This window comes from Bombyx mandarina, chromosome 07, assembly GCF_030267445.1.
Source record: "Bombyx mandarina strain Sakado chromosome 07, ASM3026744v2".
Lineage (NCBI taxonomy): Eukaryota > Metazoa > Arthropoda > Insecta > Lepidoptera > Bombycidae > Bombyx > Bombyx mandarina.
Window position 1 is genome coordinate 932,082 of NC_143214.1, and position 22,599 is coordinate 954,680.

Here is a 22,599-nt window from a genome sequence, read left to right on the forward strand (position 1 = left end):
GTACCACCACCCTGCCTATTACAGCCGTGAAGCAGTAATGCGTTTCGGTTTGAAGGGCAGCCGTTGTAACTATACTGAGACCTTAGAACTCATATCTCAAGGTTGGTGGCGCATTTACGTTGTAGATGCCTATGGGCTCCAGTAACCACTTAACACCAGGTGGGCTGTGAGCTCGTCCAACCAACCAAGCACAAAAAAAAAACTTGTCTGATATATTGCAAAGCCGCAATGGACGCAAACAAAAGTTAATCGACACAAAAGGTCAACGAGTTCATTTATTTGTCTTCACATGGTAGCTGTCGTATATAGATTTATTTAGTGACGTTACTTCAAAAGCCTCGTTTGCTATGTCACCATTTGTTGGTATTGTTACAGACCTGGGGTCCTCTGTAGATAGAGCTGGAGGAAAACGTTGTTTGGTGCGAGCTGGTGCAGCACACAACGGAGGAACTGGTGCGCCACGGATACCGCGCTGCCCGCCAGCCGTCCGCATCCCCCCCACTCCGTCTGCCACGAGTAACCGCCCAGCTGTCCCGCCCTACAACATATCCCATGCCACATCCCACATCCCACGTCCCACATCATTGTTAGCGTTACCCTTTCCTAACAAAGATCATCACTAACATTCAACAATTTGCCACAACATAATATTGAAACGCCATAATTACTCTAACGAGTCAATTCTAAGGCAGCTAAGCATCCGAGAAAGGCTCTCTTTCATCTGCCGTGAACGTGTTATGAACTTCTTCGGACACATCATGCTGTCTCCCAGACATAAATTAGACAAGCTCATAACTGCGGGTCCCATAGAGGGCAAGCGCGCTGTGGGCAGAACACCAGTCAGATGGTCAGATCTAGTAAGAGAAGCACTTGGTGGTAGTATGTACCATGCGGTCCATGCCACCCATGATCGAACACAGTGGAAGAACGTCACATGTGGTCGCGATCCTCAGAAGTGAGGGAACGATATAGAAGATAATTACTAATTACTTTAACTGGTTCACTGGTGATAGGACCTCTTGTGAGTCCGCGCGGGTAGGTACAACTACCCTGCCTATTTCTGCCGTGAAAATGCGTTTCGGTTTGAAGGGCGGGGCAGCCGTTGTAACTATACTGAGATCTTAGAACTTATATCTCATGGTGGGTGGCGCATTTCCGATGTAGATGTCTATGGATTACAGTAACCGCTTAACACCAGGTGGGCTGTGAGCTCGTCCACCCATAAAAAAAACTGATTTTTATGGAATATATATTAAATTGTTTCTGAATTCAAGCAGATATTCAGCCCATTTGATGGTCACCACGAAATTAAGGCCTTAATGCTTTTCATGCATAAATCAGACGTTACCTGGCTACAGCGTGTAAAAAGGCGGGAAGCATCGGCGCTGCTGCAGCAGGTTCTCGGTGCACGAAGGTCGCGATAACGATGATGCACAGGCCCAGCTCCTCGTCGCTGCATTGTTCCACTGCCGTACCGCATTCCGCACCTTAACGACATAACACAACACCGCAGACTTATATTGTTACTAGCAGTAGCCGTCGGCTTCACTGGGCATTTACAATTAACATTATTATTTATTGACATTATTATTAGGGAGTCCAACGCTCATATAAATATTATATAATATAAAATATTATACAACACTCATATATATAAGAGGCGACTCTGGCACAGTCCACGCTCTGTTCCTTCGTCAATTTATCTATACTATTACCGAAACCACATCAAATACCAAGAGCCTTATTGAAAGACTAGCTGTACCCATCCGCTTTGCTGGGCATTTAAAATTAACATTATTATTTCTCACCCCCACAAAGATTCTCATCATTAACGCCCCCGCAACTGGTGTAAGGAGTCCAACACTCTTATAAATATTAGCCTATCCATTAAGTACATATATTTTCTACATGGATACCAAGTTTCAAGTCAATCGGATGCATGGTTCAGTAGTTATAACGGAACATCCGTAAAAACCACTGTAGATTTATATATTAGTATAGATATTGTTATTAACCGCTGACTTATATTTCATTTATACGGTACTGAAGTCTTTCAACTAATTTAACATTGGCATGCACTTTTCCATTACATTTTACGACAATTTGAGTATGGTATGATACTTGGAGGCAAATACTCCTCAACAAACGCGGACGCTGTAAGAGATTATGTAAGAAGTCTTAAAATCCAATCAGCATAAATATTTCTGATGTAATTAAAAGTTAAATTTTACTTGAAGCTGGGTGCCCATGTACTTGTGGCGGGTAGCCATCATACAACGCAAGATAATTGACAGATGCCTGAATCTCGCTTACGACATTTTCAAGATAAAGCGCATATATACAAGTTCCGAACAACAACATTCGGACCGTCGGTCTACCGAGCAATATCACCAGCTCGGTGGAAGATCTTCCCTTTGTCGTATATATACTTAAATATATACGTTGTGCTGACTACAGTGGTAGCTGCTGACTACAGTGGCAGACTACAGCTAGCAACTAATTCTTTCAAGATTAGTTTGCATTTAATGCTAAAAAAACGAATGTAATTTTAGCATTAACAAAATAGTTTTTCGTTAAAATATATTTTACTATCATACACATAGCACTTAAACATCGAAGTGTATTGTATCCATATTATGCCCAATCTAGTATCAGCTATGTAAAATATCTTCTTGACATGTTTCTATTTTTCTACATCGAGACTTAGTTATTTCTATTAACTATATAAAAATTCAATTAGCACTAATTAAACAGCTTTATTTTAAATATTATTCCGCTAAATCATCATCTTAGTCGGTTATTTTTGGCAGAGTAGTCGTGGTCATATCGAATCCTTGTTTATTAAAGTTTTTCGCTTCCGGTAAATATGATTTAATTTTTTTTGTATGTAACGTATCTTTTTATTGAACCAATATTAAAATAAATGTAAAAAGAAGAAAATATATAAATGTGCTCTCCTTCGCTTCCTGTGAAATTTACACTTACAGTGTGCTTAGTGCGAGTTTTTTAACGCTCTCGATAGCGTAAAAGTTAGCTCATATTTGTATGGAATGGCACCGTTTGCATACGTTTGCTACGGTACGGGCTCTGTTCCAGCTGCATACAAAATTAAGCTAACTTTTACGTTATCGAGAACGTCAAAAAACTCACACTAAGCACACATTTTATGGTCGTCGTGGCCTAACGGATAAGACGTCCGGTGCATTCGTGTTGAAGCGATGCACCGGTGTTCGAATCCCGCAGGCGGGTACCAATTTTTCTAATGAAATACGTACTCAACAAATGTTCACGGTTGACTTCCACGGTGAAGGAATAACATCGTGTAATAAAAATGAAACCCGCAAAATTATAATTTGCGTAATTACTGGTGGTAGGACCTCTTGTGAGTCCGCACGGGTAGGTACCACCGCCCCGCCTATTTCTGCCGTGAAGCAGTAATGCGTTTCGGTTTGAAGGGTGGGGCAGCCGTTGTGACTATACTGAGACCTTAGAATTATATCTCAAGGTGTGTGGCGCATTTACGTTGTAGATGTCTATGGGCTCCAGTAACCACTTAACATCAGGTGGGCTGTGAGCTCGTCCACACAGCTAAGCAATAAAAAAAAAAAAAAAAAAAAAACACAGTACGGTCCAGTTAAACGTCGCAGCTGACGATAATTTTTTGTCTCTTTCTCGTATTCATTCGTAATGTTAACTGAGTAGGAGAAATCGTTGATATTCCATCTGTCCTTGCTTGTGTGCTGTGTATAGTATAAGTAGAGGCAGTAGTTACATCGGTAGCAGAGTGGCGGCTGGTGCGGTAGGGGGGCGCGCCGAGGGCTGCTCTCCCACCACGAGCCGCACTCGCTCTCTGCTTCTGTCAGATGTGAGGGGACCGTCAGTACGCAGACTTTACTGTGGATTACGGCTATGCTTGATTAATTCTGGATTACCTTGTCCCTGTCCTGCAGTAGTGGCTGTGGGAGGAGAGCCAAGCTGTGCGGCTTGTCTGGCCAACCGACGGGGAGACGTGCCGATCCTATTAGAAATAATACGATACGTCTAGATGAATTGATTCTTATGCAAAAATCCATAAGAATTGTCATTAATTTCGATAACATATTGTTACGCCGGTAAGACTAGCGTCATCTATCGTCAAATAGCAAAAACTAATAACAAAAGATTTAGTAAAATTGAGAACGCTCGAGAAGTACAACGCTATCTATTATCAAGTAGCGGAAACACACATAGAAACTGCTCGACCTGTCAGGAGTGTTCTCGATAGTTCTAGGAATATCGTATCGACTATAAAAGCATTGTAGAGATGGGATGAGAGATGTGAAGACAATTAGTAATCGGATCTACTCGAACCGAAACAACGAACGGATCACCTGAAGCAAAGCGGAAGAAGTGAATTGAAAATTTTAAAGTGTTCGTTAAGTGTTCTAAGTGCTTAATAGAGTTTTAATTTATACTTCGGTCTAAGTTTTATTTATCCCGAACCCTAGCGCGTAACAATATTCAACCGTCTTTATGACAAGTCTGGAGAAATGAAGATGGTTGTAAGTTAACATTTACCTTTCAGTGGAGTTTTTCTTGTTGAGCTCATGTGGTCTTGTGGTCGGCACCAGCTTAGGAATCTGCTCCGGTTCGGATCTACTAGAATCCGTTTTGTCTGTTGAATCATCTACGAATAATTAAACTAAGTTAATCATTATACCCTCCCTTGAGAAAGCACCAACAACGTCTTAAGAGTATTAGCAGAAACACTGGATGGCCGGACCCTGGGTAGGTTCATCAAGTTGCATGTTCTACATGCTGCTTGATGAGGCTGCCAGGGACGGAGTTGATAGATTTATTTAAATACAAACATAGTTCTTAAGTTATTTGTAATACTAACACACTATGAGACTATGATGTCTTGAAATAAAACTGCTGATACTAACTGCGTGCCATCTCTGTTGATACGACATCCTTAGAATCGTCGAGGAAATTCCTCAGAAGACGAGTACCTTCGATGTGTGTTTCCGCTATCTGACAATAGATGGCGTTGTACTTCTCGAGCGTTCTAGGTGCTACTAGATCCTTAGATATTCGGTCAACTATTCGGCGATAGATGGCGTTACTCTTACCGGCGTAACAATATTATATATGTATATGTTCAAACGTATATAAATATATCTATATGTATGAGTCTGGTACTCATAGTACAGGGAATCCTTGTTAGAAGCCAGATGACCATGAAAGACTTGTCCAAGGTCATCACATAATTAAGAAAGTGATTAAAGTACCTGTCGGTAAGCTGAGCGCCTCCCTTACTCTGTCGACTAACGCGTTGAAAACCGGATATTGTTCTTTGTTCGGTTGAGGACCGATCGGCAGCAACCTGGTCAGGAAATTTACGAGATAACAACATTAACAAGTAAATGTAATTAATATATTCAGTGTCAATAAGTGTGTAGGGTATATTTTTCACAGAAAATCTCATTACTAATCAGTTATGTACTTAATTCGGGGATCCCGAATAGGTTCACAGTTCTTTAATTTTTTTATTAACGTGCAGGCAGCCGAGCATATGGCCCACCTGGTGGTAAGTAGTTACCGCCGCTCATCGACATTAGCAATGGCAGGGACAAAGCCAAGCCGCTGCCTTGCGCTTCATCCTACAGAGTTGGAAGATGTTATGGGAAGGGCCAATCTATCATTAGCTATTTTTTTATCGGGCCGTGGGCTGAACCTCATACGAGGGGACACACGGAATATGTGACGGTCTTCAGAGGTTGGGAGCAGACCGCGGGCCCAAAGTAATTTTTTAGATATCAACCCAGTGAAAAGCACAGCAGTGTTTTTTCAAAGGGGAAACTCACCGTTTATTTCCTCCCGCATTAGGAGGAGAAATATCACACCCCCGATTACCCTCTTCGGCCAACCTATACCCTGGACCGGGAAGGTTAAGTACCTGGGGGTCACCCTGGATGCATCCATGACATTCCGCCCGCATATAAAAACAGTCCGCGACCGTGCCGCATTTATTCTAGGCAGACTCTATCCCATAATCTGTAAGCGGAGTAAAATGTTCCTTCGGAACAAGGTGACACTTTACAAAACTTGCATAAGGCCCGTCATGACTTACGCGAGTGTGGTGTTCGCTCACGCGGCCCGCACACACATAGACACTCTCCAATCCCTACAATCCCGCTTTTGCAGGTTAGCCGTCGAGGCTCCGTGGTTCGTGAGGAACGTTGACCTACACGACGACCTGGGCCTCGAATCGATCCGCAAACACATGAAGTCAGTGTCGGAACGTTACTTCGATAAGGCTATGCGTCATGATAATTGCCTTATCGTTGCCGCTGCTGACTACTCCTCGAATCCTAATCACGCAGGAGCAAGTCACCGTCGTCGCACTAGACAAGTCCTTACGGATCCATCAGATCCAATTACTCTTGCATTAGATACCTTCAGCTCTAACACTAAGAGCAGGCTGAGGAACCCTGGTAACCGTACTCGTTGAACTTGACAAAGAGTTCGACGTGCAACCTAACCCATGAATCAGCCCGCTGAGTTTCTCGCCGGATCTTCTCAGCGGGTCGCGATTCCGATCCGGTAGTAGATTCATTCGTGAAGCAATTGCTCTTGAGTTGTTAGGTCTTCTTCGGAGGCGCTCGGGCAGCTATTAGCAAATCCCACCCCTCCTGGCTGAGCCTTTGCTCGCCCACCTGTCCTGGTGAAACTGGAAAGGCCTCCAAGCCACAGGTAATCCTTAAAAAAAGTGAGGGTGTAAGGGTACCTCTCCGTGGGCGGTATGCGGAAGGGGGCAGGCGCGTGCGTGTGTGAGGGCGCCGGCGCGGGGCTCCAGGCCAGCTCCATGCGGGACAGCGGGGACTCCGGCGACGTGTACGCACAGCACCGTACTGACGAAAATACACCACTTGTTTGTAATTTTTTTTTGCCCTTGTAGGCAGACGGGCATGCGGCCCACCTGATGGTAAGTAGCCGTAATAAAATTGACAGTAAAAATTAATTTAGATACCTGGACTTTTTATGTGATGTACTTGTGGGTCTCTCGGCTGTGAGGGCCACTGAGAGAACTGTCCCTCACCAGATGACCCTCCCGTCTCCGGAGATGTACTACTTCCCACTATTAAATAAAAGGCTTCCAAAATTAGCATCTAACAATAATCTACACATATTTTGGTATATTAAAAAGTTATGTGTTTGGACACCATTAGTCCCACGACAGATGCCTCCTCTGTTATGAGAAATAATGAAAAATACTTTAACTGAAATTCGAACCTGAATTCCGTTGTGAAGTTGCCAACCATTGAACATTAAGCTAATCAGGCGATCCAAAAGGTCAGAGTTTATTAAAGATAGTCTCTGATTGGCTATTTGTATGATGTTATAAGTATCCAATTTGAGCCAAAGAATAGCATGGTTGGTTCATTGTTCAACTAGAGCCGTTGTAAAAGATAGCTTTACAGATGCAGTTGCCACTTTCACGGTTTTCAGTTTGTTTTTATTTATTCCTTAGATGGGTGGACAAGTGGTTACTGGAGCCCATACACATCTACACCGCAAACGCGCCACCCACCTTGAGATATAAGTTCTAAGGTCTCAGTACACTTACAAAGACTGCCCCACCCTTCAAACCGAAACGCATTATTGCTTCACGGCAGAAATAGACAGATTGGTGGTACCTACCCGTGCAGACTCACAAGAGATCCTACCACCAGTAAAAGAGTATAATGAACGTCACAAAAAATATTTAACCAACAGACTTACCGACGATTCTCTTCTGTTTTCCGAGGATCTTGGCTCTGGGCGAAGTCTGTTGTCCGTGCAACTGGTCAGGCCATATCTCCACCGATTGACCACTCATCGGTGTTGATTTTCTGAACGCGTGGAATAAAATAAACCTCATTGGACACCGACTAGTTACGGTTTTAAGTTAGATTTAACAAGTCCTTATAATAATAATAATAATTATTAAATTCTTTATTTCAGTTAATGATCCATATATGCATGGTATGCAGATAATGATCCATACATGCATCCATGATAATGCAGTCATTATTTCGCTCTCATTTTTCACAGTGAAAATTAACTTCAGATTAATGTGAACCTTTCAGTGTGCTTAGTGCGAGTTTTTTAACGTTCTCGATGGCGTAAAAGTTAACTCAAACTTGTATGGAGTAGCAACAGCGCCCCTAGCAGCAAGCGTAGGCAAACGTTCCAACTGCATACAAATATGAGTTAACTTTTACGCTATCGAGAACGTTAAAAAACTCGCACTAAGCGCACTGGTATTGAATGATCACTAAATCCCATAGACACTTGAATACCGCCACTCATTTGGAGACACGAGGTCAAAATCTGAATTGTATTGTGTAACGACTCTTGGACCCATAATACATAGCTTTTTTGAAGCAGAAATAGAAAAAGTGGGAGTGCCAGCTGCTAGAATGATTTAGGTTACTGCACAATGCCATTCAGCTGAATGTAGAAAAGACTCACAAATTGGAAGAGTCGCTTCCGATGGAAACTGATGAGCTCGTGGACAGCTGGTGTGCAGACCTTGACGTGACTGCAGTCTGGAAATAATCAGTGACATCATCAATGTAACAGTTTCATCCTAAGGAACACATCCTTTATTTTCAGTAGACTTTAAATTTTAATTAATAAAAGTTAACTTTAATTTTATTTGAATTATTATTTAAAACAATACCATTCTGTATGTTTTCTTTACGTGTGCTTGGCACTGAAGTCCTCTTAAATGACAAGACAGATATTGATGAATTGTTTTGGGAGCTTGAGTGATTTGCTGATTTTATAATACTCGGTAGGTTTTATATTCCAAATTTATTATTTATTTGGAATACCGGGAAACATTTGCATATTAGAAGATGGTAACTTACTATTTTGTTAAAAGTCGGATGAGTTGTATTAGCGATCGGGGTCTCCACCTTTGGGGGATCTTCATAATGAGATGGCTCATCGAAAGAACCCTAAAACCAGATACAGTGCTTAAAATAAACGTGGTAGGCCAATTTTTTTTTTCTTTTTCTTCCTACCTAAGCTGAGAGCCTTGAGAGGCTATATCAGCGTAACCTTAACTAGTAGGTGAGCTCACGGGGCTCAAGCCTGACGACGTTGCTAACACGAACCCTAGCAAGAGCCATGCTTCGCACAATCTACCACCAGTTCGGAAACGCGACCCACTGAGAAGATCCGGCGAGAAACTCAGTAGGCTGTGTCTGAGGGTTGTAGGCCAATAGTATAATAATAATAATAATAATAATGTTTTTATTTCAAGTATCCATGACTCATATAAATTGTTAATAAAACTTGACCTATGTTAGTAGTTATATTTAGATCACAATGAATTACTGTGGTAACATCCCATGGGAGATGGCACCACAGCGACCCATGTATATACAGTCCAGCCTGCTTGCGATCATGCTCAGGATACTGTTGGAGCTGGCCCTCACTCTGTTTACCAGAGATGCACACCTCTTACGCATGGTAGCGTAAAAACAATCTATGTGCGCGTCTGCAAACATCCCTGATGCGCTACAAAAGCGGGGCAGCACCACCAGCACCCTAAACGCGTTATTGTATTGAACACGGAGAGCATTGTACGATCTTTGAGTATATCCAGCCCACAAGCTGCACGTGTAAAAGTTAGTACAGTAGGCCCTAAAGAGGGTGACCTTGACTTTAAGTGAACACCGTGCAAACCTGCGAGCTATCATGTTTGCTCTAACCGACAACGCTCTCCGCTCTCGTTCAATATCTTCATCATCTTTGAGATCAGGGGTCAACACATGGCCGAGATATTTAAATTTATAAACTCTTGTCAATGGCGTTCCGTTGAGTACTACGGGAGGTATTTTATCATGCGTCCCACCCCTGGTCTCAAAGACCATGATCTCCGACTTTTTACAGTTGTACACCAAACCGTGTGATTTGGCGTATCCCTCACACAAAGAAACAAGTTGCCTTAGGCCACAGATAGACGCGCTCAGCAGCACCATATCGTCTGCGTAGCTGATGTTGTTTACGGACACCCCGTCTATGAAACAACCAATCCTGGTCCTACTGAGCTCGCCGATCAGCTCATTCATATACAGGTTGAAGAGCGTAGGCGAACTCAACCCGCCTTGTCTCACCCCGCACTCCAACCTATACGGAAGAGACAAAGCCCCAGCCCATCGGACATTGTTGATCTGGTTCCCATACCAAAACTTTAGAATGTTATTTATTTCCGTGGGTATAGCTTCGACGATAGAAATGAAAATGAACATGTTTACAGAATATTTGTTGCGTTTGGCATTGCATTGTCAGAATAGTATGCACCGTCAGACGAGCGCATGGCTCTCGATATTAAATGTTCTCCTCAGTCGTATGCAATCTTGGCAGAGTGGTCGTGGTCATCATTTCGGGTGGTGGTGCGCTTCACCAGACGTCGCCATTCCTCGCGTACCGCGGACCTACTTGTGCACTTGTGTTAAATGTTCCTAGAGCTTAAAAACAGAGAGACGTGTTCTTTTCTAATCGAAACGCATGTCTGCGTCTCGATGGCTTTACGGTTGCATAAAATGATCATAGACTGATGAATACTGCGTCTTCTTGTAATTCTAGTTGTATGTACTTCTTATACTGTTTAATTTGTGTTGCGATGAACATAAATACATGTATTCGCGTAAATCTGCGACTTGGCTGTGCTGCTGACGTTGACATTGTTAATGTCTCTGAGCAACGATATTTTTTGTCCCTACCTATCCGCTGGTAGCCAAATGGGTATTCCAGCTACGCTCAGACGGGTAGGTGAGCTCACGGGCTCAATCTGAGAGAATTTGCTAACACTAGCCCTAGCCCTAGCAAGAGTAGTGCTTCGCAGAATTTACCACCAGATCGGAAGCGCAACCCACTGAGAAGATGCGGCGAGAAACTCAGTAGGCTGTGTTTATGGGTTTGTCGAACTCTTAGTCGTAATCGACGAGTTCAATGAGGATGGTGACTAAAGCAACGATTACTGAAGCCGTGGCACCACTGTTTTTTAGTTTGCTGAATGTTTGGTTTGTCTTCATTGTTTACGTACCGGTGCCGTGCTCCCGTGCACTGTTGTGTCAGATTTGTCACTCGTTTCCGGTATTGCGATCAGTTCGCTCTCAGATGATTCCTGCTCCAAACTCCATTGTTGGTATCTGTGTTAAAATTAAACATGGAAATGGAAGATCAAGTACTTTCTAGTTCTCCGTATTAATAATTACGAATGGTAAAAAGGGCTCTCGTGGTATTAATACCAACCTCTTAAGAGGCTTCCAAAGTCAATGAACATCTCAAAAGAAATGTAACCCTTAAAGTTGAGAGACTAAGCTATAAATAGGTTGTTCAGTGCCGGTCAAAATTACCCTCTTCAAGGCTTACTGCCAATCCTTTTACACAAGCGGTCTTTGGGCTACTCATACCCAAAAAACGGATAATGCCCTGCGTATACAATATAATAATGCCTTCAGGGCGTTGTTGAGGCTTCCACCTTATTGTAGTGCATCAGGCATGTTCGCCGATGCGCACATAGATGACTACTTCGCGATAATGCGCAAAAAGGTGGCATCCATTATTCGTAGAGTAGGAGGAAGCACCAACAACGTCTTGAGGGTACTAGCTGGAAGATTGGATGGCCCGACCCTGGGTAGGTTCATCAAGTTGCATGTTCTACATGCTGCTTGATGGGGTTGCCAGGGCCGGAGTTGATTTAGTTGATTTATTGATTTGTTTATTTAAATACTAACATAGTTCGTAAGTTCTTTGTAATACTAACACAATATGAGACTGATGTCTTGAAATAAAAGGTTTTTATTTTTATTATTTTATTTTATTTATAAAGTCTTAGATTTCAATTACGGCTACCCCACCCAAAATACTGAAATGTAAAGTGGCTTAATAAGTTACATCAATCCCTTTACAGACGAGAATAGAAACAAATGTACCAATGGGAAAGAGACACCGTGGGTATATTACCCATATTATACCCTACCCATACCCGTACATACCCATATTATATTTGGTATGTATAATATTGAACATACCAAAATTTCTCGATTAATTTATTCTTTAATTAGACAAATTGTGAGTTGGTAAAACTGATCCCCTGAAGCCGGTTCCCATCATATCCCAGTATAAAGTCGTCAGCTAGTATAACTTACTTGGGTGGAGGGGCGGGTTCCTCCCAGTGAGTGTGCATGTGTGCGGGTGACTTGTGCGACCGAGCGGCCTCCCCCCCCGCCCCTGACATTGGAGGAGGGGAGTGCTCTGTCTTCAACGACGGCTGACTCACGTCTGTATATATAGAAATCACACTCCTTACACATATTCAAGATTTAGTTAAATGAACCTCAAAATCTCTGCACGAAATGTAACTTAGAAGATTTTTAATTCTTAAAGTGTAATATTATTATGGGTAAGCCATCCAAAATTTATAAATTAGTAGTAAATTAAGAGAATTTAGAATCAATTGTTTTTAAATATATATATTGATTTATTTATTGCTTAGTTGGGTGGACGAGCTCACAGCCCACCTGGTGTTAAGTAGTTACTGGAGCCCATAGACATCTACAACGTAAATGCGCCATCCACCTTGAAACATAAGTTCTAAAGTCTCAAGTATAGTTGCAACGGCTGTCCCACCCTTCAAACCGAAACGCACTACTACTTCACGTCAGAAATAGGCAGGGTGATGGTACCTACCCGTGCGGACTCACAAGAGGTCCTACCACCAGTAGTAAATGTCACGCATACTATTTTATTGTACATGATGACAACCATTTGGCCCACCTGATGGTGAGTATTCACCGTCGATCATGGAAATCAGCAATGCTGGTGGAACAGACAAATAACTGCTTACCGCTGAAAGCTCTTCTGAAGCTTCATTTGAAGACGGACAAGTTATAGTGCTCAAGAAATATCGTGGAGAGAAGTTCGTTCCTAATCTGAATGGTACGTTCCAAAGAAATCTCTGAAATTTAACTTATATTAACGGTCCTACAGTCCTATGCCAGAAAAATTCATAGAATATTTTAAAATATCATCTTTTTATAAAAGATTAGCCGTACTCGCCCGCTTCGCTGGGCATTTAAAATTAACATTATACATATTTATTATCATTATTAGGGAGTCCAACACTCTAATAAATATTAACCTATCCATTAAGTACATGTATTTTCTAAATGGATACCAAGTTTCAAGTCAATCGGATGCATGGTTCAGTAGTTATAACGGAACATCCGTAAAAACCACTGTAGATTTATATATTAGTATAGATTTGTACAAAGACTGCAGATATAATCACGTTTTGAATGGAGTTTCAAGTTTAATATTAAGATTCTCTTATCGACCTATGTAGTGCTTCTGTGGTAGATTTGACAATTAACTTCTGCACGTTCTTGTCCTTATCCTTAAAGAAGAAAACACACGAAATCCACCATATTGATAATCATTTACAAAGTTGATAAAACGTATCTTAACTTTAATGTCAACATTACCGATCTGAAGATTGTAAGGCATAACGATTTGGACCAAAATTCGAATCGTACAAAATAAATTTACTTAGATGACATCATTAACATTGAACTACAACAAGTGAAAGTATTTTTACGAACTGATGCTCAACATAATAGAAACTCTTGACCCAAATTATTAAAACTAATTAAAACTCAATTTAGTCATAACGACTATTAAGGGTAGCCTTTACCATCGCAATACACTTCTTCACTGTTTTTAAGCGATCCCTTCGTCGCTTCGCTTCAAATAGAACTCTCTGAATGTTGTCAATTTTCATAACATAATATAACGTTCTAGTTATTTCGATATCTGTTTTTGCTACTTGACAACAGATGGCGTTACTCGTACCGCCATAACAGTATTAATATTAAAGACACTCACCTCTAGCCCTAGCGGCTTGCGGCATAACAATCATTGGAGGTATGCGTTTGCATTGATGATATTGTGCTTCTAGCGTGTTGAGAACTATGCGAACAAGCAGTTGAACCTGGCTGCAAAGCGCGCCGCTGTCGTAGTGATACTGAAATTTGAAATAACTAGAGATTTACTAAAAATTTATGAACGAAATTAATGAAATACTTTTTTCAATAAATAGCGATGAAAATTTTTTGGATGAAATTTGGATGAAAGGCGATTGCATGCAGCATAGATGCGAATGTTGCGATGGACATGTGGAGTAACGAGAATGGACAGAATACGGAATGAATATGTTAGAGGAAGTCTGAAAGTGGCACATGGAAAGTGGATGGTAAGGACATATGATGAGACGAAATGAAAATGAGGTTGGTAAGAAAATGTTAACTATGAATATGGAAGGATATAGAGGAACAGGTAGACCTAAAAAGAAATGGATGGATTGCGTGAAAGACGATATAGGTAAGAGGGGAGTGAGCGAAGAAATGGTATATGATAGAGGAGTATGGAAGGAGAAAACATGTTGCGCCGACCCCAGGTAACTGGGAGAAGGGCAGGATAACGATGATGATGAGGAGTAATGAAAAATTTTGTATTAGATAAACAAGGGGTAAGGGGTCACGTAACGTGGGACAACCCCTGGCTAGGTGGTGCGATGACCAGTCAACGGCAGGAGGTGGATGAGGAGAGCCGAAGATCGGACTCAGTGGTGTGGATTGGGAGATGCCTTATGTCCAGCAGACTTATGCCAGCAGTGGTTAGCTGTAGGTGATTGTGGTCACGAAGTTATAAAAGATTTCGTTTATAAAGTACAATTCACTCTTACTTCTTCGAGTAATCCCTATAAGACTATGTATGTGTACAGGATTATAAGCCCTGTGCGTAAAGTGATATTTTTGTTTTTATGTCATCTAATAGTGGTCCCGCAGTAGTCGAAATTCGACTATAATTAATTGATATTATAAGTTTGAACATTATTATGGTTATATTGTTAAAGACTATACTTCTATAATCACAAATTTCGCCAAGAGTACGCTGTAGACAAATAATACTAAAGACAAACAATTTATACCTATTTTCAATTTGACAATACTACTATGACTATAGACAAATAATATTAAGCATTAACTAAAGTTTGACAATAAACAAAGAGTATACATATATACCTACATACGTGTGTGCGTGTGTGTCAAATACATAGCAGTGTGTGTAATGTTTCTTTATTGATTTAATGTATCTTATATAATTATTTAGGTAAAGCTACTTATAAATAGAAAATCTGTGTTAGCTCACCGCCGGTTGGCAGAGTTCCCAGAATTTGTGCACTCCTTCTCTATATTTTCCATAAGTGTGAAAAATTTCATACTCCTCCGTTCGCGCAATTTTCGTAAAAAGGGGTACAAAGTTTTTGCTTCACGTATTAATATATAGATTATATATTGTCATATTTTTTTGTCATCTGATATTCTGTTACACTCTTATGTAATAAAGCCTTAGATTTTTTTTATGATTGAAGGATTACTTAAGGCTTACATACCTTGTAGAGCACTACAAGCAGTGCCATGAGCCAATGTCGGCGCACATGGGGCTCGAGTGACGTCAGCACCGCAGTGCCGCTACCGCTCGCTCCCCCCACACTGTACTGATTACATAATAATAACTCCTTTATCTTCCAAATTTACAAAAAACAATTTAAAGAAGAAAATACTTAATACTATTATATGTCGTAGGATCACTTGTGAGTCCGCACGGGTAGGTACTACCACCCTGCCTATTTCTGCGTGAAGCAGTAATGCGTTTCGGTTTGAAGGGTGGGGTAGCCGTTGTAACTATACTTGAGACCTTAGAAGTTATATCTCAAGGTGGGTGGCGCATTTTCGTTGTAGATGTCTCTGGGCCCCAGTTACAATTTAACAACAAATGGGCTCGTCCTCCCATCCAAGCAATAAAAAAAAAAAACTCTCTAAATCTTAACTATGAAAAAATAAGTACAAACCATTAGCAAAAATTTTAATTCTAGATTTTTTATTTCTTAACTAAATCCAATTAACATTTGATTGTATAGCTCTCAAATCACATTTTTCACATCAAAATTTCAACAGTTTTACTTGGCATATCTATGGCTGTGGTTAAAATAAATGTATTTACTTGCAAAACGAGTAAAGTGTACTCGAGTATGGTGGCCCCCATTACATGATTCTGGTCTAGCACCTGAGGAAGGTTCGCCATGAAAGCGTTGAAGATCGACGATTGTCTGAAAGTAGGTAGTAGTAATCTTTACAATGGCAAAGCTCTATCCATATTCTTTTAGTTATGTACAATTAAATTCACGAAATAATGGCATCATGTAATTGATCTGATGTAATTGATTTAGAATTAGTAACAAATTTGCGGTTTTAATATTACTAGAGGTCCCGCAGTAGTCGAAATTCGACTATAATTAATTGGAATTGTAAGTTTGTACACATATTATGTTTGTGTTTTATACTTCTATAATCACAAATTTCGCCAAGACTACACTATAAAAAATATTAACAAAGACAAACAATATTTAATCTATTCTCAATTTGACAACAGACGTCAAGAACAAAAGTTTGACAACAAATAAATAGTATGCATGCGTGTGTGCGTCAAATACATGGTATGTAGTGTGTGTAATGTTTTCTTTATTGATTTAATGTATCTCTTATGCATTATTTTAAAAAAATATTAGCATTGTGCACTTCTTCTCTATATTCTCTATAAGTGTGGAAAATTTCATACTCCTCCGTCCGCGCAATTTTCGTAAAAAGGGATACAAAGTTTTTGCTTCACGTATTAATATATAGATATATTCTACAAACCATAATGATAACCATATAAATATTATATATTGTTACGCGTTGGGGTTCGAAGTAAATAAGTGCACTTCAAAATTCTCAATTCACTTCTTCCGCTTCGCTTCAGGTGATCCGTTTGCTGTTTTGCTTCGAGTAGTTCCGATTACTAACTGACTTTGTGACATCCCCGCAACGCTTTTATAGTCGATACGACATCGCTAGAATTATCGAGAGCATTCCTCACAAGTCGAGTACTTTCGATATGGGTTTCCACCATTTGTCAAGAGATGGCGTTGTACTTCTCGAGCGTTCTCGGCTTTACTAGTTCTTTTGATATTCGTTTCTGCTATTCGATGATAGATGGCCTTGCTCTTACCGGCGTAACAATATTATGTATACTATGGTTATCCAGACTGTAATGACTATAAACCTAAACATCATATTATTACAAAATACCTACGAGCGATGTTTGGGGCTATCCCCAGGCCATCCCTATCAAACAGACAAACAAATCCATTAGAAATACCACGGAATCATTTCGAGGGTTGAATTTGAGGGGCTATTTGGTTTAAACGATATTTCGCTTCACAGGTACGCGACATTTATCTTTGTAATTAAATGTGCCTTTTATTTGGTATTAATATCAACAGTTCGATGTTTTTAATTGAACTTCAATTAAGTTTACCCCATACAAATAGCTGAAGAAGTTTTTTTTATGATATATTTTCCAAATTTTAAACTTTATAAGGCTCTCCTGTAAAGTTTCAAAAATGTAGCTTCAACCTTTCACCCCTCAATTTGTGTTATTATAATAATATGTCTATTTAGTCAAGAAAATTATATTTTCTTCTTTTTAATACACTTTAATTAGCTTCACCTGTATCAACCTTTCTATGTATTCAATGGAATATTTCAATGTAGCTTTCATAAATTATAAGCTTTAAGAGATCTATTAACTTTGGAATTTGCACACACCTCAAGAATTAATGACATTACAGTATATTTTTACTTAGGTCTAATTTTCCTCCAGGACAGAGAAATACTGTGGCTTGATATTTAGGGACGTGTATAAATTTTTGGTTTTTATACCAATTTTTATATTTATTTGTTATATAAATAAGTTACCTACAACTCACCTCAAGCTATAAGCAGTGATGTGAAAGAATTTATCGACGGTATTATACCCGAGTAACATGAAGAGATGTTTTAGTACTTGCTCTTGTCGTTTCGATACGTATTTATCTTCGGTTGGATGTGCTTGATCTGACCTGTACATATCAGGTCAACAGTATTCATAATAGGTTGCTTGTAAACTATCAAAAGTTTTAAAGATAAATTACAAAAAGTAATCCTAAATAAATAGATATTTACTGAATGAATCGTACCAGTTTATTGATGATTTAATAATCGAAAAGGGATGAACAGTAATATAGTAGAGGGAAGAGAGTGGTTTTTCAAAATAATTTAATTATCTATATATATATTATATATATATAAATGAATTACTGTTCGTTAGTCTCGCTAAAACTCGAGAACGGCTGGACCGATTTGGCTAATTTTGGTCTTGAATTGTTGGTGGAAGTCCAGAGAAGGTTTAAAAGGTGAAAAAATATGAAAATACTTGGAATTATATAAAAACAAACAATTTTGTTTTTCCTTTGATGTGTCCCCCGTCGGGCGGATTCCTTTTGTTTGTTTTAAGTTTATTTTATACAACAGTTTAGGTCTTTTATTTATCGATTGAGGCACTACGAAGTCTGCCGGGTCAGCTAGTCATTTAATAAAAAAACATTTTGGATTGCGCTTCAATAAAGCACGCGAGAAATAGTAATTGCTTATTTACCATCGATATTTCCTACGTTATTCTTCTACAAAACATTACTGGGATTTTTTAATAATAATCTGCAATCTGTTTTGTCACAACACCTCGTGAGGTTAGGAATCGAAAAATGTTATAGTAGTTAGGTTAATGGATTAACTATTATTAACTATTATTCAATTGCCTTATCTTACCTAGACAAGAACTGCATGAGCAAAAAGGCTAACAAATTTGTGGTCTCCCTGTCAGCCTCTTCAAGATCGATCGCTTTGTTTGAAACCGTCGGTAGTGCTTCTTCTGAAAGATGTACATTTATGAATACGTAGAAATCTTTCTGTTTTGAGAATTATAAAACCACGATATTACATATAGAACAATGTACAAATTTATTTGTTAATGGAATTTATATGTTCTGAGTATATTTATTATTTTCAGTATGGGTAATTAAAAAAAAAAAACTGGTATGTTTTAGTAATTTTATTAAATCAGTAAAGTGCATTTTAAGACTGTTTTACGTTGTTAGAAAAAACATTGTGGCAGTAAACAAATTAATCCATAAATTAAGTAGGACCACATTTGACATTGCTTATGTCCGTGTTAGTCAATAAAGGGAGCTAGCAAAGCCACACCTTTACTGGTGGTAGGACCTCTTGTGAGTCCGCACGGGTAGGTACCAATACCCTGTCTAGTTCTGCGTGAAGCAGTAATGCGTTTTGGTTTGAAGGGCGGCCGTTGTACCTATACTGAGAGCTTAGAACTTATATCTCAAGGTGGATGGCGGCATTTACGTTGTAGATTTCTATTGGCTCCAGTAACCACCACAATGGGCTGTGAGCTCGTCCACCCATCTAAGCAATAAAAAAACAAAAAGAAAGAACCAAATTAGCAATTTACCATGCGAATTACCGGTTCTCTGGTTAGTGCCCATCGGTTGTGGAGCTGACAGCAGCTGTCCAAGTCCGAACCTCGAAGTCTTCCTCTTCAGAAGTGGGGCTGAGTACTGCCGCGGATACACCTTCTCGCGATCTAAGTTTTTATGATCTCAGTGAACCAGTATTTATATGGACCTCGTTAATTTATGTTCATTGAAAAGATTATGTGTCCGTGTGGGTAAATTTGGACGGATAATGATTTGTTAGCACAAGTATTTATGGGATGATTCTGCATGCAAGTAGCAAATTTACGAAGGTCCTAATATGATATATTTGTTTAATATATTACCCTTCGTGACATTACTTAAAATTTCGTTACAAAACTATAAGTTACGTGTAAGGACACAGGACACATAGCCGATTGCTTACACTGATACATCTAGTTTGAACCACTCTTCAGTAGAGTCTGTGAATTTACATTAGTTCTGGGGTATCCTTTAAATGGAATTATAGCTTATGGTTGTGTGTCGAATAGCATTGGTGGTGCGAATGTCTCACCGTGCCTGTGTGCGTGCAGCACGGCGGCCGGTGCGGAGGCGGTCCGTTTGTAAGGGCACTTGGGTCCGAGCGAGGCGCTGAGGGCGTGCAGGGCTCCCCCACCCAGCGCCTGCTGCGCGCGCCGAGCCTTCTGCGCAACCCGCTCCGGACTGGCCTCGCTACTCACCACCTCTGTGCCCGGAGCATACAGAATATTTCAAACTAGTGGTCCCTCCGTAGATGAAATTCGACTATAATTAATTAAAATTATAAGTTTGAACATTTTATACATTGTATTGTCAAAGCAAAGATAGCCTTGAGAGGCTATTACAGCTTTTCCCTAGTATGTAGGTGAGCTCACGGGGCTCAAGCCGGAAGTGTTGTTAACACTGGCCGGCACAGTGACCAGCGCTTGAGGTACCTAAAAGCACCATTAATGGATCGGAAGAATCCGTAATGACGTATTTAGGGCGACGTCAACTGTTTACCATTCGGTCTACAGGATCGGGAGTATGTAATTTCCAGCGGCCACGACAAGAGAGTTCTCATGTCGTGCTGCCTTCTCAGAGTGGTGCAATGATGCCGACTGTAAATACTTACTGACTGAGTCAAGCTCCAGGTCATCATGGACCCAACCTATAGAGAACGTAAATTGGTTGCCGGCAGATATTGGATAATATCTATTTGTGTAATATAAGTTTGAATTACACATACAAAGGCCGCCACTTATGATTTTCTCCTGTGTTATTACTATAACTAAGATACTAGAAAAGCCACATACGCAAAAAGAACATACACATATTCGTGAACACTCAGGAGGTTCTTATTCTAAAATATCTAACATAGATAAGAAAGGGGATTGAACCTTAATCTTTGGACATAACGAAGTAATCAATTTTTCAAGTGATGACAGATCTAATCTTTGACACTGTCCAGTAATTTAACAAAAATATATTGTGTAGAATCCAAAGCAGTTTTTGTTATCTATCTCCGACTTAAATTTACAAAACCTTACCTCGTAAAGCATTCAAGTCGATAGATTTATTAGAGTTGATATGTGCTTCTATGAGCAGCGCTTCGAAGCGATTGAGGAAGAAATCCCAGGTCAATATGCGGCGGTCACTTAGCGTGTTGTGGAGTTGGTATATCGACTGAAGTATCATTGGACGGTCCACAATTACAAGATCGAACTGCGTCTCCAGACAGTAAAGGAGGAGCTGCAGAAAAAAACCTTGCTTAGATGGGTGGACAAGCTCACAGCCCACCTGGCGTTAAGTTGTTTGCCGGAGCCCATAGGCATCCACAACGTAAACGCGCCACCCACCTTGAGACATAAGTTCCAAGGTCTCAAGTATAGTTACAACGGCTGCCCGCCCTTCAAACCGAAACGCATTACTGCTTCACGGCAGAAATAGACAGGGTGGTGGTATCTACCCGCGCGGACTCACAAGAGGTCCTACCACAAGTAAAAACTTATTTAGAGACTATTATAAATTTATCAATCTCATTATGTATGTGTGTACTGTTCCGGTCTTTGAAGATGCGAATAAATTACTCTTTATGGTTCGAAAGTTGCGATAGCCACTTTAAACACGAAAAATACTTCCATTTCATATTTTAAGGTGTCTTGAGCCTGGGGTTGCTATATTCAAATTATGATATCGTCGTCGGATTAAATTGAAATCTGCACACGTTTCAAGGACCGCCAAAATAATTTTTAAGGTCCCTCTAATTTCTTGACTCAGCGGGAAAAATAAGATGAAATTCATTATTATTTCAATTCAGATTTCATTTTTGTTCCATTTGGGGTAGAAACGTTGGGCCCATGGGGTCCATCTGCTAAAAGTTTTTTAAGGACCTAAAAAAATAAATATTTGAAGCCTCGGGAGACCAAAAGGCCGGTACGTATTTTACACAAAGAATTAGCATTGCTATCCAGCGTGGAAATGCTGCCAGCCTTCTGGGAACGCTGCCAACTGGCGGTGAGCTAACACAGATTTTCTATTTATAAGTAGCTTTAATTAAAACTAAAACTACGTTTTTACTTTTGTGGCGGGTAGCCATCATACAACGCAAGATAATTGACAGATGCCTGAATCTCGCTTACGACATTTTCAAGATAAAGCGCATATATACAAGTTCCGAACAACAACATTCGGACCGTCGGTCTACCGAGCAATGTCACCCGCTCGGTGGAAGATTTTTCCTTTCGTCGTTAAGACTCCCAAACTGGTGACCTGCGACGAGATGTGAACACGCAACCTTCTGATTCATCTTCAGCGCATCAAGAACTCCGGCTACCACAATCCCCGCATTCTCGCAGATAAAAGCACGTCATTGACAGTCGTCCCACAGCAAGCCAGCATCGCAGCCTCAACAGGACCATCGCAGCCGACTCACCGCGCTTCCTGGTCCTACGGCACGCAACTTCACTGCCTCATCACGCCGCTACAGTTCATCGCAGCCCACGACCGGATCATCAACGCTTGGGGTCACACATCTCCGGCATGGCAGCTCTGCATCACATGGACTACGCACGACACGCACGCAACATTCAAGCTCAGTCTCGACTCACCGCAGACTTCGAGCAGCA

The 22,599-nt window shown here is 40.4% G+C and overlaps 2 protein-coding genes across 4 annotated transcripts in view; both read right to left on the reverse strand.

The window, feature by feature from the left end:
* unc79 (UNC-79 domain-containing protein) overlaps positions 1-22,599 on the reverse strand; it is a 68,794-nt gene that overhangs the window by 14,307 nt on the left and 31,888 nt on the right. For 2 of the 3 annotated variants that reach the window (XM_089728595.1, XM_089728593.1), the window contains 21 exons: positions 21,022-21,223; positions 20,028-20,198; positions 19,492-19,623; positions 18,792-18,894; positions 17,915-18,046; positions 16,108-16,213; positions 15,497-15,601; positions 13,927-14,065; positions 12,192-12,324; positions 11,084-11,189; positions 8,898-8,987; positions 8,497-8,573; positions 7,765-7,874; positions 7,013-7,120; positions 6,770-6,893; positions 5,271-5,365; positions 4,558-4,666; positions 3,933-4,018; positions 3,773-3,856; positions 1,349-1,487; positions 378-538 (listed from right to left, as the gene is read on the reverse strand). In XM_089728595.1, the coding sequence (XP_089584721.1) occupies positions 378-538; positions 1,349-1,487; positions 3,773-3,856; positions 3,933-4,018; positions 4,558-4,666; positions 5,271-5,365; positions 6,770-6,893; positions 7,013-7,120; positions 7,765-7,874; positions 8,497-8,573; positions 8,898-8,987; positions 11,084-11,189; positions 12,192-12,324; positions 13,927-14,065; positions 15,497-15,601; positions 16,108-16,213; positions 17,915-18,046; positions 18,792-18,894; positions 19,492-19,623; positions 20,028-20,198; positions 21,022-21,223 (2,512 nt within the window). The remainder of the gene's footprint in view (positions 1-377; positions 539-1,348; positions 1,488-3,772; positions 3,857-3,932; positions 4,019-4,557; positions 4,667-5,270; positions 5,366-6,769; positions 6,894-7,012; positions 7,121-7,764; positions 7,875-8,496; positions 8,574-8,897; positions 8,988-11,083; positions 11,190-12,191; positions 12,325-13,926; positions 14,066-15,496; positions 15,602-16,107; positions 16,214-17,914; positions 18,047-18,791; positions 18,895-19,491; positions 19,624-20,027; positions 20,199-21,021; positions 21,224-22,599) is intronic. The other variant, XM_089728594.1, reaches the window with a different exon arrangement.
* LOC149502596 (uncharacterized) lies at positions 9,331-10,151 on the reverse strand. Its single transcript, XM_089728600.1, has one exon. The coding sequence runs from the start codon at positions 10,104-10,106 to the stop codon at positions 9,366-9,368; it is 741 nt and encodes a 246-aa protein (XP_089584726.1). The 5' UTR covers positions 10,107-10,151; the 3' UTR covers positions 9,331-9,365.

Coding starts and splice junctions, on each gene's coding strand:
- LOC149502596 (XM_089728600.1), bottom strand. CDS start 10,106: ATGAATGAGCTGATCGGCGAGCTCAGTAGGACCAGGATTGGTTGTTTC.